The sequence below is a fragment of the Phoenix dactylifera genome, chromosome 5 (genome assembly GCF_051530095.1).
Source record: "Phoenix dactylifera cultivar Ajwa chromosome 5, Ajwa_hap1_PhDact_Kaust_v1.1, whole genome shotgun sequence".
In the NCBI taxonomy this organism is placed as follows: domain Eukaryota; kingdom Viridiplantae; phylum Streptophyta; class Magnoliopsida; order Arecales; family Arecaceae; genus Phoenix; species Phoenix dactylifera.
Genome location: NC_143194.1, coordinates 37,804,563 through 37,823,651, shown reverse-complemented (window position 1 = coordinate 37,823,651; position 19,089 = coordinate 37,804,563). Strand labels below are relative to the sequence as shown.

Sequence of the window (19,089 nt, the reverse complement as noted above, 5' to 3'; positions counted from 1 at the left end):
CGGTCCCACACCCTCCTGGTCTCCCACCTCCACGTTGTTGCCTTACCTCCTCTAATCCTTCGCCCACTTCCACCTCTTTAGCAAGCTTCGTGACCTCATGTCCCACATTGCTGACCGCCTTAAGCTCGCCAAGGCCATTGATATGCATTGCAGGATCAAGCGTAGCCTTGTCGGCATCTCCGTTGTTGAGGACGAGACACTAGCAACAGGCTCTCATTCGAGGTCATGAAGACTTCTTGCAGATCTAAGATGCAGACAAGACGATAAAAGCCCAAGGATCAGCCTAAAAGTTCGAAGTATGATAAATATCAGCTCAAGCCTAGAATGTAGGCTCGAGAGTCCGGCCGAGTTCGGATCTAATTAAATTAAGCGATAAATTAGGCCGAACTCTAGCTTGAACCCAATCTGTCCTGCTTGTTGAGCGGATCTACATGCCAGTATAGACGTGGCATGAAAATCTAACTTTATATTTGCCCAATTTTTTAAAAAATTGTATGCAAAGTGAAAAAAATTATAACAAATAGAATTTGTAACATAAAAAGTAGTGTATGTTCTTATGATATCCACAAAATCTTAAGAGTATTAAGATATTATTGAAAATAAAGAAAGTTTCGTTTGGAAGAAAAATGGCGGCAAAGAGACCTAGCAACACAAATCTGTTCGTAACCGTCGATGCAACATGTGTCGCCGGCCCACCGCCTTGTCTTCTGTCTTTCCCTAGCCTTGTCTCCCCTACGGTTATAAATACCCCCGGTGTGAGCGAGGCAGGACTCAGGAGATGTCTTGGCGCTGGGATCTGCGTGGAGTGAAGCCGGGCAAAGAGAAATCTTGAGAGAGCGAGAGCGAGAGCTCAAACAAAGGAGAAGAGGAGGAGGGAAAGAAAAATCCTCCCTCGCCTCCGGAAGCGATGACCGACGGCCATCTCTTCAACAACATCCTCCTCGGAGGACGCGGCGGAACCGTAATCCCCTTCTCCCTCTCTCTGGTGTTTGTCTCGCTTTCGGTTCTCTTTTGACCGCTCTAGGGTTTTCTTGAGTCGTTTGCGATCTTTCGTTCATTCTTTCCTTCTTCTTTTTCTTTTTATTATTCTTCTTTTTTACGATTTGAAGGAAGCATATAGATTTTTCTTTTTTCTTTTCCCCCTTATATCTGGGGAGATCCAGTGCATTTCGCGTTCCTATGGTTTCTTTTCTAGGTATCGGTTTGGTTGATTTGGGGAGGTTGAACATGGGTTATCTTTGAAGGCCTTGGAAGTCTTGTTAGGGTTTTCTATTATGAAAGTGCTCGATCGTGGATTTTAAGTTGGTTTTTCATTCCCGTTAAACGAATCTTTCGTCACTTCTATCAGTTGTTCCTCGCAGAAGTTTTTTCCCCCTTTTATATTAGATTTTTTTGGCATTTTTTATATGTGTTACCGTGGAATTTTGTTTATTTGTTACCACTGAATTTTGTTTCTTGCGATATTTTTCCATATCTTCTGTCAATTTATTGATGATGCAATGCATCCAAGAAATTCCTAATTAGGAGAAAAATTAAACTAGGGATTGGGATTTTTTCTATTTTGTTTTTACCATTATTGACTAATTCTTTTTTCCCTTAAATAAATTATGGGTATCATCTGCCTGTTGTATCTGGTTCCACAAATTCAATTATCACTTGGTGCAGATGGTTTCTAGGATACTTTATCTTTTGCTTATAGAAGAAATGTTCTTTATAGGTCCTGGGAACTTTTTACGTCATCTGGTGCACCAGTAATGAAAAAATTTGCAAAAAATCTTTTATAAACCTATTTGGTCATCAAACAATCTTTGGATATATGAAGTTCTATTGCTTTTTTTTAAGTGTCTTACCTTTTCATTATTTTTGCTGATTATATTTGTGCAGTCAAAAAGCCTGGAAATTTCCAGTTAATCTCTATAAATATCACTACTGTTCTGTGCTCTTTGGAATTAGGAATTATATAACCGAAGGTTTTCAGAATACTTTGCTATTGTCAAGTTCAACTTGTTTTCATATGGGTGAATGCAGAACCCAGGGCAGTTGAGGGTGCATGCAGGCGGGATTGCATGGAGGAGGCAAGGTGGTGGAAAAATTATTGAAGTAGACAAAGCAGATATTGCTTCTCTGACCTGGATGAAAATTCCTAGGGCATATCAGCTTGGGGTGAGGATCAAGGATGGCTTGTTTTACAAATTCATTGGCTTCCGTGAACAGGTGGTTCTCTGAAACCTTTTTCAATATGTCTTAAGTATTAGATATTGCTAATTTTAGTTTGAAAATTGGAAAATATGAAGAGGTATGGCTTACTCTAAATTGCATAAAACAAATCAACAATTGTAAGATGTCAATGGAAGTTTCTTAAAATATGGAAACAAACATGATAAGGTTTTTAAATGTTCCTCATGCAAAAACTATGATCAAAGAGTTCATGCAACTAAAATGCGAAATAAGCTTGATACTCATGTTGTAGGAAATGATTGGGTTGCTGATCTCAAATTGTAGGGTGAAGTGCTTTTGTCGTGATCGCATGCTAGTTAATCTTAATTTATATAGGAATTTTGTGCTATGAATTAGCGATAAATGCATGGTTCTTGTTAAGACATATTAGCAAGGTAGTTAGAAATAAAGGGACCTAAGATTCTTGTTAAGTACCGGTATCTTAGCGCGGAGAGCCTGGGTGGGGAACCGCGCGCAAGCGCAGGGAATCGTGTGCGGGAATCGCGTGCACGCGATTCCCTGTGTGGGGACCGCGGTTCGTACCAAAAAAATTCGTGCAGGCGCGAGTCGGGGACATGTTTCCCCACTCGCACCCGCACCCCCATGCACGGGACGACCTCTCTCCTTTTTTTTTCCTTCTGCTGTTCATCTTGCTGACCCTTCTCCTCCTCTTCTTCTTGAACTCTCTCTTTCTCTCCTTTCTTTCCCTCTCTCCTCCTCTCTTCTCCTCTCTTTCCCCCTTCTCCCGTGAGCAAAGAAGGGGCCGGAACCGCACCGGAAAACAGGTGATCCTCGTCGGCCCGAGGGAGGAGGTTAGCCTGAGGGAGGAGGTAGGCTTCTTCTTCTTCTCCTTTCTCTTCTTCTTCCTCTTCTTCTTTCCTCTTCTTCCTCTTCTTCTTCTCCAGTGCCGGTACCGGGCTTGTACTGGTGCGAACCGCACCAGTTCCCACCGGTACGGTCAAAGAGTCTTTTAGGGGTCGGAACCGAATTCTGTGGCTGTACCGGTGCCGATACTGGCCGACACAGGTATGGTACAGGCTGAACCGGTCGGTTCCGACCGGTTCAGCTAACCTTGATTGTATCAATACTTGAAAAACCTACCCAGCCATGATAATGCAGAACCGACCGGTTCAGCTAACCTTGATTGTATCGATACCCGAAAAACCTACCCAGCCATGATAATGCTTGAAATCGAGCAGTATGGGTTGGTGCAGCACAAAATTGGCTGGAATTAATTGATTCTTCATAGTAGAGCCTGAATCAGTCCTTGCACTTTATCGAATCTTAGTATTGTACTAGATTACCTTACTGGCATGGTATGGTATGCCCAATACTGCATGTTTCATGTTACAGGTTGGTATAGTGGACCATGGTATGGTCATAAAGGTGTTATGTGGTTGACAAATTTTGCTAAATGGTTTATACGGAAGTCAAGAATGAACTGGTTCTATGAACAAATTTGTTTGGTTGCTTTCTTTAGAGCTTATTTATGAACAGAAGTCCAGACTCTAGAGTTTTATCTATTAATGGTGATATTTTATTAGGTGAATTATGTTTTATGATTGCGGACTTCTATATTTGTTGTTATTTGATTGCTGAATATCTTTATTTTATGGTTGATGTTATATGATTGTGAATGTTTTTATCTTATGAGATGTTATTTTGCTTGGTGGATGATGATTCATTAGCTTGCGGGCCTTTATATTATGTGGATGTTGACATGATATTATGATGTTTGGTGGATGATGTTTTATAGCATTGTCCTTAATTATTCGGTATTTTTGCATGAAGCTGATGTGAAATATTAGTTTTTGATACTTAGCAAAGAAAAATATTGATATATTTTACCAGCTCGCTTTGGGTATGTAGCACCAGCTCTCCGTCATCCGTTATGAAACCCGTTGGCCCCTACATGTTCGCTATCTGATTTTTATTACATTGATTTTGCCAAAAGTAGTAAGTTATGGAATCTAAATGATTTCCCCTCTTATTCACAAAGGTTTATCTCCAGAGAATCATATTTTTTAGTTATTTGTTTTGTATAAACTTAGAACAACTCTAAAAGGTTGTTTTTTTAGTTTTGAGGGATTCTAAAAGGTGTTTAATGAATAATAAATTAATCAAACAAGAAAATGTTAACTAGTTACTCATGACATGACATGGCTTGAGAGTTTTCATTAGATCATTTATGGACCATCATTCAAGATCAATTATGGACCATCATTAGGAGTAAAATATGGCATCAATAGTTTCTCGGAGATGGGAAGAAAGGTCTGATAATTTTATAGATGTCTAAAGTTCATCTATTATAAGAGTGATTTTTCTTGGTTACTAGCACAGACAAACATGCAATGCATGTGTGAGGAAAAATATATGGCTATGCATTATTATGGAAAAAATATATATTTGTATTCACAATACTATCTGATATTTCAAATGGATCATAGTTTATATGGCTTCTTTTTGCTTTAGGTAGTTTGTTCCTATGCATGCGCGATTGAAGTAGAGGATAGGCAGGCACGGGATAGTGCTGGATTGGTTTGGCAGGATAGAATGCCGCTACCTATATTTTATGATCAGATAGGGCGTTAATGTAATCTTGGTTTATGTAGTTTATGTACTATTCCAACTTTGCTGGTTGATCTTTTAACATTGAGCAATGCTATGGTTTCCAATACTGGAATCAAAAGTTTGTTTCCAGTACTGGGAACTATTGAGCCTTGTAGCAGTCTTTTCTATTATTAAACATTAAAATGTGCAATACTTACCACTGTCACCAATCGCCTATCTTCTAGATTTGTTTTGTTCAAATAAGGAGAGAATTTATATTGATGTTATGCCCACTTATATCACTCCAAAAAAAACAATATTTATTTTGGAGAGTGAGAGCTTGTGCGTGGAAGATTTGAACATAATCTTGGTGGATTGGGTGGGATAACAAGATAAAGGTTGCATATGGGAGATATTTGAGAAAAGGCTAAACATGGTTTCTTGATGGTATTTTGGCAAAGAAGGTTATAAATTAGGTTTTGACCAAGTGTTTTAATGCATCTGCACATGCAGATGCAGCTTGGGGACCACATTTTATTGGGGTTGGGCTGCAGTGTGAGGCATTAGGCATCTATGTAGGGTACATGGCCAGGACACGCTGCATGGTGCATATCGATTGTGATGGTGATGGATGATACGGTATTTACCGAAGAAGATCAACATTTTGAGTGCCTTCTTAAAAAGTGTTACTTAAATACTAATGTTTTGCTTTAGCTGGGTATTTTAAACTCAATTATAAGTTATGTATTTTTGTTTCATGTTTCTGTTATTGTTCAATATGTAAATTTCTTTGTTGCATTAACGTACCTGAATTTTGGCATAGTTCATAGGCTTTTTTTATTTAAGGTTAACTTGCTGTACTACATGAAAGCAGGCTTTTGAATAAGTGTTGTAGTGTACACTTAAAGTTTCAGTTTTTTAAACTTATTGTTTTGGTTTTTACTTACATTTATCTATTTATTGTAATCTTTTTGTCTCTAGATATTTCTAAAATACCAACCCTACAGGTGTAACTGCACATGCACTGCATATGGCGTGCCTCAATTGCCTTACTACTACTTCGATCCTTATGGAACATTTCAAAATTCTGTTCTTAATCTCTAGTATGTTAAAATAGAGATTCATAAGCTAGGAATATTCCTCCTAGATTTCATCCTTCATTTTTTTAAAAATCAAAAACACTCCCATTTTTAATCTCAATCAATTGTTTGCTCTTCCATATTTGTAGATTAAATTCCGGAATTAGTCTGCATATTCTAGAAATCAGTGATATTTTGAAACATTTTTCTAAAATCAAATTAGTCATTTATCTGCTAAAGAAAGGCAATATTAGACTGGGTATGGATGTCTTAACAAGGAAAGATTTTGAAAATAGTTTGAACAGGTTTTCCAAAATACTTAGATGATTCCGGTTGTTGAAAAGGAAGGACAATCCTCCTCCACCCTTGACAAGTCTAGTGACAATATCCAAATTGGTCTTGAATTTCGAAAATCAATAATATCAAACTATGGATTCTGGCTACTAAAAAATGAGAGAGAAATTACTCACTCCCTCTGCTTTTATTTCCATATATATCCATTTTGATTTGAGGCGAGACAAGCATTTCGTAATGTGGATAGATTTTGATATCTTGATTTCAAAAGATATTTTTGAAATATTTTTTTTTATGTAAATAATATTTTATAGTTTGTGTATAAGGTAAATTATAGTTTATATATCCATTAAACGTGCTTTGCACTTGCCTGGTTGTTGGTAACTTTTTAAAATAGATGGGCCTCTAAGAGTGCTTACTCTGTCCTAGTATAGAAATAATTTGATTGTCGTTATAGTTACATATATATTATGGGATTCATTGTCGGGGTCCTTGAGAATAGCTGAAAGGGTAGTTGATCAATTCCTACTTGACTTAAAAGATGCATATCAATTCTTTGGATGTCCTTTCTAAAAGAGTAAGGAAAAGTAGTTAATTCTCTACCCAAATAGAAACTAGCAATAAGAAAGAGTCTGACATCTTGGCCTAACCTTTATTGGCGAAAGATTATTCTCAGAAATTCAGTAAACACCTCCAAGGCTATACAAATAGAGAAAAGAGTTAGGTCTCACTAACTTAATTAGAAACTTGTAAGTGGGGAAACAAACTGCATCGCTTTCAAGGTTCGTCGAACAAGTACTATGGCCTGTATTGATCGACTATCGTTATGGTATAATAGGAATACATACCATACTGTGCCAAAATGTACCGAAATAGGGAAAGGGAGGGGGAGAAGGAGAGGAAGAGGGAGGGATGGATGGAGAGAGAGAGATAGAAAGTCGGAGGCAGTGCCTTGAGGCAAAGGGGAGTCAATGAGAGGGGGAGGGAGAGAGAGAAAGTGGAAGAGGAAGAGGGCGGTGAGAGGGGTAAATAGGGGATCTAGGAGCTCCCCATGCTTGGCACGACCGTTGACTGAGTGGCAGGGTAATGGGGTCTTGATGGAGGGGGGTAAGAGAGAGGGAGGGAAGGGGGGAGAGAGGGAGGGGAGGAGAGAGGCTTACATGCTGGTCTGCGAGGGTGAGACAAGCGCGATGCTCGAGCGAACATGAGGGAGAGACGAAAATTCTTAACCAAATGAAGCAACAAAGGCGAGCCCTCTCAATTTCGATTTTATATGCTAAACCATGCTGGTAACCGGCTGGTCCGATTTGGTATGCCTCGACTAACCAATTCAATGCGGTTTGGTAATCTATGGTGACTTCTCTAGATGAGGATTATCCTTGGAGACTTGGCAAGATTCCTTTCCGCAGGACTTCCACAAGTCATACAGGAACATTGGCACATTTTGGAAACTCTCACATCCCAACCTTCTTTTTATTTTTGCACTTACTATTTCTTCCTTTTTTATGTAGGATCGAGTGCTATATCATTGATACCACTAATCTGATAGGTTTGTAAGGCAATAGGCCAAAAGTAAAGGAAGTGTATAGGGAGCAAAGTAAAGAATTTATATAAACGATTTAAGATATATTTCCTATATTTGGGACAACAAAAAACAAGGTTTGCCATATCGTTCAGTACCGGTCATACCGACTGTAGCGTATTGGTCCCGAATTGGTATGCGGTACGGCAGGCATACCGACAATCTGCGAAACCGAGTATCGTATCGAGCATACCGGCACTTTAAGAGGATGGTACCGGTATGGGGTGCGATATCGAGGTGGCGAACCTTAACGAAAAATGTCTCCATAATGCTAATCTCTTTAAGGGTGTGCTTGGTGTTGGTTTTGCTTTTTTTTTTTTCTAAGGAAGTTCTCACAAAATGAGAAACAAGAAGCTAGGTTTTTTAGGTTCTCCTAAAAGCATATTTTTGACTTTTCTTCTTGAAAAAGCATTTTTAGATAATGCCACCAAACACTTTTTTTTGGAGACCTGTGGCTTTTACTTTAGAAGTTTTTTGATGAACAATTTTTGCGTTAGAAGTTACAAAGTGGTTTTTTTTTGAGTCAACACCAAACACACCCCGAGGGAAGGTCCTAGATGCTGGAGATGGGTTATTTTTGCAATTGTGGGGTTTGCTATGAAACTTAGAAGGCTAGTCGGTGGTTAGAGAGATGCATACCTTATTGGCTGCAGCTTAACGTCATACGGCAAGGGAGTGCCTCTCTCCCTCAGAATTAGTGAGAAGTTTTGAATTTTGATGGAGCTGAAAGATGATAATGCTAGTCACTTTTGTTCTGTATTTTTTCTTTGGGCATTATAAATAAGCCAAATTCAAATCAAAACTTTCATAAGTGCTGAGTTGGATATACTATGGATGTTTTTCTCATGAAAGATTAAAAAGTAGGGAATATATGGATTCTCCGATCTATGGCATTATGTTACATAATTAGATGAGTGTTTTTTCATGGATTGGTTATCATGCAATTTTGACATTTTATACTTATCATCATAGAATGGGCTGTGAATACTTTCTGATGGCTCTAGATAATGGTTGTCTTAATTTTATCCTGTAGGATGTCACCAACATTACAAATTTTATTCAAAAATCTATTGGAATAACACCAGAAGAGAAGCAGCTTTCTGTCAGTGGCCATAATTGGGGAGGTGTTGATATCAATGGTTGGTGTTGTTCCTTTAATTATTGTTTTTTATTTTTAACATTTCTGAATTATCAGTCATCTTAGTTATTACTATCATTATTGAACATGCTTTAGCTTTTCTTGTATCCGCAAAGTTTTCCCCCTTAAACTTAGTTTTCCCCTAGTACTTTTTCATCTTGAAGTTGCTATATCTAAATCGTGATATTGGTATATTTATTTGAGTCAGTGATTTTAAAGGCAAATCCTTCATGGTGTTACCATGAAGTCTTCACTTTTCTGTTCAAATTGGATGTTCTTAGGTTCTTTTTAACTTTCATCTGATATCATCTTCTAAATTTTGATGGAAAACATATTGTTCTTGAAGTATACAGTGACTTGTGCTAGTTAGGAGTCAACATAAAATTATTTTGTCTCTTAATGCTTAAAACAAAAAAAGTGTCAATATAATGATCATGCAAATCAAATGGATTAGTCATTTTGATATGATTCTGCCTACTGTCACGAATCTTAAATATGTAAATTGACTACAGTTCTGAAAGACAGGCGAAAACCTAAAGCAACACAAGCTAGGACACCGATGTTAAGTACTTGAAAAAATAATTTGAGGCAAATCTGATTGAGGCACAAGATATAAGGAAAATGCAGCTGTGATTTATACACAACTCTAAACTAAAAGATTTTACAATTATTAGTATCTGCCAGGCATTGGGTTTATGAAGTCCAAAAAACTAGACTATACTTCTTAGACAATACTTCATAACATATGACAGCTCAAACATCTGTTTTTTATGCTGTCATCATTTTGCAGTTTAAGAAAGAAAACTGAAATCAAAAAATGTAGAGGGAGGAAAAATGTTACTTTGGTCAGAATTTGAGTTGAATCTGCTCAAGGGAGGAGAGAGACATAGATCAAGAATTTAAAGTAAAACAACTGGGCCAAAAGGCATAGAATTAGTTGTCATGTTTTTTTTTTGGCCCTTTTTCATGGTCAACAAGCATAACAATGAAAGCAATTTCCCAGTACTATTGCCTGTAAGCCAGAGGTGTCGTTGTCTATCCATGGGGAGTGATGTCATCATTTGGAAGGCATGCTTATTTCGTGTAAAAGAAATGGAGTGCATGCTTTGTAAATCATAATGTAACAAGGTGTGGAGGTAAGTGTTCACAGACTTCTATTAACTGATCTAAGCTAGATCGTTAATTAATGAAGGTAAATGGTCTTTGTTTTTTCTTTCCATTATGTCACCCAAATTAGATGATTGCAAACTTCATTTTAATTTGCATTGCAGGAAACATGCTTACATTCTTGGCAGGTTCAAAGCAAGCATTCGAGGTTTCACTGGCAGATGTTGCACAGACTCAACTGCAAGGAAAAACAGATGTTTATTTGGAGTTCCATGTTGATGACACTACTGGGGCTAATGAGGTAGACACCGATGCTCCTAACAATTTTGTTTTAGGCTTATCTTATAGGCAATTGGTTGAGGTAATATTCCCAAGTATACTATTACTGTGTCTGTTAATTTGTTGCTGGCCACACATTACCATCCATTACTGTCGACATGGAAGGCTGGTGTATATTCAAATCAAAGTCAGATATAGCATCCTGGAACCAGTGCAGTGGTTATTCGAAAATTCATCCACTGATATGTTGCTGACCAGTAAATGCGGCTTGTTGCCATCTAATTCTGTATTATCTGAGAAGCAACAGGGTAAATGTAGAGCTCAATATATCTGTTGGTTTGTTCAGGAAACAACCATCCAAGTACATGGCCAGGATTCTTTTTTCCTTTTCTTTATCTGCTCCTCAGTTTTGTATGACTTAATTTAACATGGTAATGGTATATGATGACCTAGATTGATCCTATAATTTGTTCTGGAATTTATGCGATGATAGATTATTCTGTATAAGAAGGGATTTCCAGTTTATAATACTGAGCTAATCGCTAGACCAAATTCTCACTCTGTTCTTGTTTCATGTGCCACTTTGAATTGTAGGTCGCATAGATTTTGTTACCCTCTTCTTTCTGGAACTCAGTTAGGATCCCTTTTCTGTCCCCACTCCTAGCTTCTAAAGCCCTATTGCTTTATTTTACATCTTATGGTTTATCTGCAACTGATCAAAAACATGGAAATATGTCCATGTTCCCTTTATGTTTCATGTGAAATTAAGTTAGTTCAGGAAGTTGATTCTGCTGATAATTTGCTTTTGGAATAAGCAATGAACCACAAAAAGTATCTTATGATTTTAGGAATTAAACATGATACTTTCATGCTTATGAAATCTAAATTTTTCTTCATTTAATAAATGCAGTTTTTCGATCTTGATTGTATATAGAGAATATGCCTTTTACGGCTTTGTTACCATGTCAAAACCTTAAGGAATAGAAGGTTGATTTTAATAGGTTGCTTCTTGTTATTTTAATTGGATATGTCTATGGTTATGTTGAATTTTGGCATGAACAATGCTCGACATATCTTGCAGCTGAAACTATTGACAAGAAATGTTTTGTGTATGCTGGCATGTGTTGGGTAGAATGTGTGCCTGATGCGATAGTTTTGGTTGTAGACTGGTGCACCACCTTTTATGAGCAAATTATACACAATATTAGCTTATAATTGTATTCTATATACTTGCAAGTAGATAGCTCTAGATTGGGCAATGCATGTTGGTGCTGATTTTTTAGTTCTATGATGGGGGTCAATACCAGCTTATTAATTTTTTTCCTAGATAAGATACAGGATGGGTAATCCCACTCATCTATTAAAATAGATAAAGTAAAAGATTACAAAGAAGACTTAGGAAAGAAGGCTAGCAAGTCTTCTTTATTGATACAGGATGGGTAATCCCACTCATCTATTGATTCCACTAGCCAAGTGTAGCTTATGCCAACCCAGAAAGGAAGTTTTTATGTAGAAGAATTAGGTTTCATTTCGCAGCACGCCTTTCTTTGACTTTTATATTGTTGCCTTTGGGGTTCTCCGAGTACTATCTTGGCATTTCTCCTTTGATCTAGTAAAATAGGAAATATCATTGTTTTATGGTATTGAATGTCATAAAAAGTTTTACAGGTCAATTTGACTAAAAACACAAGAGCTGGATCTTTGCGCTGTCTAAAGTAATGGAATAAATTATTACTATTGACTGATATTTGATGGCCGGAATTCAGTTCCATAAGAAGTGAATGAAATTGAACTTACCAAAATTGTTGTTTCAAAAGCATATCTGTTATATGTTCCACATTGGAAGGTGCTCTGCTGCTATGCTTCTCTCTACCATGACTTATTGCCCCTCAATCCAAAAATGGTGAGGTGGGTTGGAAAGATAATTGACTTGTAAATCATGGAAAGCAAAGAGGGTTGAAAAAGGGAGGTGGCTGACAGAGTCTGGCATCCTGACGTAATTAACATACTTGAACTTTATGAACAATTTCGATGAAATTATGCTTTATCGATTCCATTAGTAGATTTGTTCCAGTGGTCTCACAATTTTATGATTTTCTCTTTTCCTTCATAATGGAGCTTCTGTTGCATTGATATATTTGGGTAACATTTTGGTGTTTTTTCTACTGCATCGTTCTGACTTCTTTCTTTCCTAATCCTATAGAAAGATTCGTTGATGGATTTAAGTTTTCACGTACCTACTTCCAATACTCAGTTTGTTGGTGATGAAAATCGTCCTCCAGCTCAGGTAAATAAATTCAATTTGCACTGGTGCATGTGGCTGAATGCTGGATTTTGCTATGCTGAGCTCATTAGAAATTAACCATGATTTTATAGGTTTTACTAGAAAAAATCATGTCATTGGCGGATATTAGTTCATCAGAAGAAGCTGTTGTCACATTTGAAGGAATTGCAATTCTTACGCCTAGGTACATGAACCAGTTGACTGCATATTTAGGCAATCAATTTGTCTGCATGCATGTGCCTGGGTGGTTTTTTCTACTCTTTTTTTCTTTTCTTTTCTTTCTTTCTTTTTTTTTTTTGGGTTGGGGGGGGGGGGGGCGGGGAGGGGTGCACATCCATATTTTTCCTTAAAAGCTGATATAAATTTTGTATCTGCAGAGGGAGGTACAGTGTTGAGCTTCACCTTTCATTCTTGCGACTGCAAGGACAGGCTACTGATTTTAAGATTCAGTATGGCAGTGTTATACGACTGTTCCTGTTGCCAAAGGTTGGGTTCCTTCTTGTGCAAGTTATTCTTGCATTTCCATTTTCCCACTTTAACAAGTAGTTTCTCTCTGCTATTGTGGTTTTAAAAGAATCTCATTAATTAATGGCTTACTCTGTGCTTTTGTGTTTCGTATGTATGCTTTAACATTGTATAATCACAATGGCTTCTTCCTTGAGCATTGTAGTAATGATATTATATTGTGTTTTGTGCAGTCCAATCAAACTCATACTTTTGTTGTAATCACACTTGACCCGCCAATTCGCAAAGGACAAACTTTATACCCACATATTGTTATTCAGGTAGCTAACCTATTATTTTTGCTGCATAGTTCTTTTGTACCCTAATGGCACATAACTTGATTTTGATTTTCCCCCAAATTCAACCATAGTGCTTTTCTTTCTTCTGCCCTGTACAAGTTTGAAGCAGAAGCTGCTGTTGAAGGGTGCCTGTCTCTAAGCGAGGATCTCTTAGCTACAAAATACAAAGACAAACTGGAAGCGTCATATAAGGTGAAGTATATATTCATACCCCAAGAATTTACTATTGTTTCGATCCTGGCATAATTTGGTTTTTACTGGCAATTCCTTGAGTACCCAAATATTTGGGAACCTTTGTTCTTTTAATGGTTAGAGTGGCAGAGAGTTTTAAGTGGTATAGAAATGAGTATTTTCTTTTGTTTGAACAAGTCAAACAAGTTACGATTCAGAACTTGCTCGTTCCTATGAGATAACTCGTGTTGCGTGTCTGATAATTATGATTAACTTGCTGAGATTAAATTCAATGCACAAGTTCTTTGTCTCAGAGATGGTGACTTTTGGATTGTCTAACTGGTTCACTAAAGCTTCCACATATAGCAATGTGGTGACCACTTGTTGCATTGTGTGGGACACCTGAAGAGATTGAACACTTGAATAGGACACCTTAATGCTTGTACGGGTGCATTGAGCTCATGTGTCTATATGCATGTGCGCGCGCGCGTGTGCGTGCATGTATGTATATATACATATATATGTGTCTGCTGCGTGTGTATTAGCATGTGTATATACATATTAGCAATAATTCTGTTCTATTATGCCATTCTTCACATGTCTCTCATTGCTCCTGGAAGTCTAATGTATGGAATTTAAAGCTCATTGCTGCTGTCACTTGCCAGAATCATAAGAATGATCATCTCCTGCAGAAGTTCTAAGCTCAAATATTGTTTTAATGATATTGGGATTGCCGTCCTTAGATGGTAGTTGAGAGAATCTCTTATATAACTTGATTAGCTTCTTGTTATGCTATTTCTGTGTAAGGCATGTCAGATTTCTGCTATAACTTACCTATAGCGTACTATAACATAGCAGATAAGTGCTTCTCTTAGGATCTGCAGCTTCACAGAGTTTTGAGGGCATTTGTTTGTTAATTTTTCATGTTGGGTTTGTAGTTTTCTTGGATTGCTATAATTGGAACTGTTTTTACATCTGCAGGGTCTAACTAGTGATGTCTTCACTAAAACCTTGCGTGGTTTATCTGGTGCCAAAGTGACGAGAGTCAGTTCATTCCGCAGTTGTCAAGGTGGGTATGAAGTCAAGTCATCATTGAAAGCTGAAGATGGATTGTTGTACCCTCTTGAGAAGGGATTCTTCTTTCTACCAAAACCTCCAACTCTAATTCTTCATGATGAGGTATGGTTTGTGGGACATATGCGTAACCAGCACTACTTTCTTGTGATATATTGTCTTATTGTGGTGAGCACTGTACTCCTAATGAACTGGTGCAGATTGAGTATGTTGAATTTGAAAGGCATGGTGCTGGAGGCTCAAGTGTGTCATCTCACTATTTTGATCTCCTCGTAAAGCTAAAAAATGATCAAGAGCACCTGTTTAGAAATATCCAGAGGAGTGAATATCACAGCCTTTTTGACTTCATTAGGTTAGATCCCTTCAGTTTTTTACTGCACTTTCCCGGAGTTGCTTTCTGATGCCTAACCCCAGCTTCCTCTGGATTTATGAAGTGGAAAGGGTTTGAAGATTATGAACCTTGGAGATGTGCAAACTACAAATGGTGTTGCAGCTGTGCTTCAGAATGCTGATGATGATGCTGTTGATCCACATCTAGAGCGAATAAGGAATGCGGCTGGTGGCGAGGAAAGTGATGAAGAGGTGCCGTCTACAGTCACTTTAGCTCACCAGTTTTAGTTTATTATAGATGAATCATGGCACTGCTGATCCTTTTTTTTTTAAAAAAAAATGCAGGATGAGGATTTTGTTGTTGATGAGGATGATGGAGGGTCTCCTACTGATGATTCTGAAGAAGAGGAGTCTGATGCTAGCGAGGGTGGAGATGATAAAGAAGTATAAGAGAAAAAACATTACTTTGTTATTGTTCTTTTTTCACAGTCTTGTCTTCTTGCTGAAATTTGATTAATGACTGATGATATATGCTGATAAAACTGAAGTTACTTAAATTTGCCAATCCAGAGATCTGCTGCTAAGGATTCGAAAAAGGAAGCAGCTGGTACTAAGGCATCATCTGCTAAGAGGAAATCTAAGGATGGGGATGAAGAAGGCTCAAAGAAGAGAAGGCAGAAGAAGAAAAAAGATCCTAATGCACCAAAAAGGGCAATGTCAGCGTTCATGTTTTTTTCAAATGCTGAAAGAGAGGTAAGTTGCATCTCCTGTAGAAATATAGCTGTTCTTTTCAAAATAGGTGACCAAATTATCTTTAATATAGATCTATATAATGTCTAATCAACCTAGTTCCATACTTTACATGATTTGTTGGTCAAACTGAACTAGCAGCTACATGAATATGCCATCTATAGCCTAATATGATCGAGATATTTTTCACAGTTCATAAAACAGTATCTGGAAATGATTTGGCCTGGGGTCCACATCAAGATTGTGGATTTACCTCATCCTTGAATTTTACTTTTCAGGAGATTGTCCTTGGTGATGCTCCCTGAACCAAAATTTATCTGCTAATGAATGTTTTATTGAAGCTCATTCAAATGGGGTTGTTTTGGGGAATTCCACCATCTCCTCATAGAGTTTGTTTCCTCTGGAGTCCAGAACTTTCATCTTTAATACTTTCTCCATCCTGTTATTCTGATTATTTAGTCTTTTGGTTGATTAAACTATCTCCTCACAAATGTCTTTCCTAGGGGTGGTGTCGTCAAATGAGCTGGTCATTTTCATCAAACTGCATGTTGCTTTTTTCATACTTTTATTCTTACTCCTGCCATTTTCTTGAAAACAATTGTTGCCTTTCCCCCTCTTAAATACAATGAATTCTTAATTTCTAAGACCACACTTGTCTGAAATCTGTTATTGTTCAAAATGGTCATGAGTCTTGTAAGATGATTGCACTACCTCTTTGCCAACTTCCTTCTCCCAGTGGTGTTAGCTTTCATTGATTAATGAGCTGCCAGCCTATTATTACCCTGATTCCTACTCCTGGATTCTCATCAAAATAGGTGGTTCCCCCCTATGTATTCTTGATTTTTGATCCTTTGCATGTCTGAGATGTCATTTCTTTAAAAAAAAATGTTGATGAATTTCTTTGTTTTGTCGGTATACGGGTCATCTGGACTTTGGAAAATTTCCCTTGAAGTTGCAGTTGTGTGTTTTACTTCCTTATGAATCATACAGTGAAGAAATCGGTACTTTGAGCTTCTGATTTTTGTGTGCTGCTACAAACAAAATAACCTTGCCTCTTTCAGAAATAGCCAGTCAAGACAATGAGGCTGGCTTTATCTTTATATGAACTGGCTGATTCTGAACACCGACTGAATTGGGTCAATACTTGTCGCACTTGACTTAAAAAAGTATTTACAATTTGTTTGCTTGTTGTCCATCCAAGCCTAAAAGTTCTTCATAACCATAACCGTAACAAAAAAAAAAAATCCTATATTCTTAGGTCCATATGCTATGGTTGCTTGATCTTCTGTTTCAAGTACTTCTAAATGCCAATGATGTTGCACAAACCAAGTAGATCTAGTGCATTACTTATAGATAGTCAGTATGGAGGCATGTCATCTTGTTATCAAGTTTAAGATGGTGGGAACCTTCATTAAGAAGCATTCTGAGTGCATTTTCGAAGATTAATCCTATGTGGAAAGAAGTAAATGATACATTGCAACAACATAGATTAGTCAGCTAGGCTTATAACCAAGATATTTTTGTTGGATTCTTGAGAGTATTCTTGGCTATAATGCAATAGTCATCTCTTATCTTTCACGATAGTTTTTCTTCTCTATTTTCATTTTTGGAACATTTATAAGAAGGTAATTTCCTGTACTTGTGCAGAATATAAAGAAAAGCAATCCTGGAATGGCATTTGCAGATGTTGGGAGGGCTTTGGGGGAAAGGTGGAAAAAGATGTCAGGTACTTTTCCCTTACACAGGATACCACAATCTTTCTGCTTAAGCAACAACATGTGTATATGCATTTACATGCTGCCCTTGTGTATCATGCTGGTCATCAAACAGCTACACGTCCCAACTCCCGACGTATCTGTGTGAGGTTCTGGTTGTCTGTGTCCATCTCCACCATGTTTCCGACTCCCCTTTACACAATTTGCATTTGCTGAAGTCTATTTCCTTTACAGTATGCTTTATATGTTCCCCCCTCGGGGTGGACTGCTTTATGTTTGAATGCATGGAGCTGTAATTTGTTACTTCTTTGTGTAGCTGAGGAGAAGGAGCCATTTGAGGCAATGGCACGGGCGGATACTAAACGTTACAAGGAGGCCATGGCTGGCTATAAGAGTGGCGGTCCTGCAGTCACTGTAGATTCGGGTGATGAGACGGAATGAAGGACCATTCCTCTTAACAGGGCCCAATTATCTGCAGCGCTGAGACAATGGATGCTTTGGTATTCTTGTTTGTTGTACTTGAATAAGTCCATGTTATTATCGATATATGAATAATTAAACATGAATTGTATTCTGATTCATTAGAAAGGAGGCAGGACACCATCAGGTCAGAATGTGGTGATATTTCATTGCTTCTTTCCCTCCATCCCTCTCTCCATCTCTCTCTGTGTGTGTGTTCCCCCCAGAAAACGGAGTAATAAATTGGTGCTGGGAATGATGCTTTGCCTTGAAAAATTTTACGACCTTAACTGGTGATGAAGCATCTACTTTATTGTGCTGTATAGACATGGAAGGAAGCTGGATACTACATAAACAATTTTATTTAAGTATCTGTTCAATTTCAGTGACAGTACTTAAATGAAATGGGATGGGGATCAAGTGATTCTAGCTCGCTGCTGGTGTTTAGGGTATAGCAGAACTTTCTTCAGCATGTCTGCTTCTATGATGTCTGCCATGCAACCTACCAGCAGATTTGGACCATTTTTGATCAAAGGATCCTGCATAGCTGCGACAAGAATGTTGGAAACCTGCTTCTCTAGCTAGGTGAATTGCTTGCAACCATCCCTCTATTGAAGGCTTCTGTTCTCTTGTATTCTTTTTAACAAAGTTGGTGGGCAATGATACGCTGAAAATAATAAATAACCAAAGAACATCATTCACTTTTATAGTTCTATCTGCTATTTTCCTTGAACGAAAACAGAAAAAAAATCGAGAGCTGCGACCCGATCATTCAACTTGTGAACCAAATTCCTGAGGCACAGATTATGACAGACTGCATGCTGGACCAAAGATCCAATAGCTCCGTGCACCCAGAATGTGGGTAAGGTTTAGATAATAGCATCGAATCCACAATCTGGGTGGGGATGTTGGTTTTTTGAACACTCCCGTTTTCTTATAAAAGAACAACTGAGGACCTTGCTTCTTCGTGAATGGTAAAAAAAAAAAAAGTGCTTGTTGTCTAAGTAGTAAGTATTGACCAGCTCTATTAATCTTTTTATAATAAATGGTGACTATACGGGAGTGTGGTGTCTGAGATTGAAGATGTGGACTCGCACTCAGGAGTGTTAACGATTTTATTTGCAGTACCCAGCTCTATATTAAATAGTTTATATACCTTTGTCTTCACAAATATATATATATATATATATATATATATATATATATATATATATATATATATATATATATATATATATATATATATATATATATATA

General features: G+C 37.6%; 1 protein-coding gene across 1 annotated transcript; it reads left to right on the top strand.

Moving 5' to 3' along the window:
* Positions 1 to 628: 628 nt before the first annotated feature.
* On the top strand, positions 629 to 18,002 carry LOC103709780 (FACT complex subunit SSRP1-like). Its single transcript, XM_039129242.3, has 16 exons — positions 629 to 961; positions 2,029 to 2,214; positions 8,756 to 8,861; positions 10,132 to 10,268; positions 12,450 to 12,533; positions 12,623 to 12,714; positions 12,908 to 13,016; positions 13,229 to 13,315; positions 13,433 to 13,525; positions 14,486 to 14,683; positions 14,779 to 14,930; positions 15,013 to 15,160; positions 15,254 to 15,352; positions 15,479 to 15,661; positions 17,306 to 17,384; positions 17,690 to 18,002. Exons 1-16 carry the CDS (start codon positions 908 to 910, stop codon positions 17,812 to 17,814), a joined length of 1,932 nt encoding a protein of 643 aa, XP_038985170.1. The 5' UTR covers positions 629 to 907; the 3' UTR covers positions 17,815 to 18,002.
* The last annotated feature ends 1,087 nt before the right edge of the window (positions 18,003 to 19,089 follow it).

Excerpts from the sequence above, each read along its gene's own strand:
- LOC103709780 (XM_039129242.3), top strand. The coding sequence starts at position 908 with ATGACCGACGGCCATCTCTTCAACAACATCCTCCTCGGAGGACGCGGC. Across the intron at positions 13,316-13,432 it reads ACCCACATATTGTTATTCAG|TTTGAAGCAGAAGCTGCTGT; the intron begins GTAGCTAACCTA and ends GCCCTGTACAAG. Across the intron at positions 17,385-17,689 it reads AAGGTGGAAAAAGATGTCAG|CTGAGGAGAAGGAGCCATTT; the intron begins GTACTTTTCCCT and ends TTCTTTGTGTAG.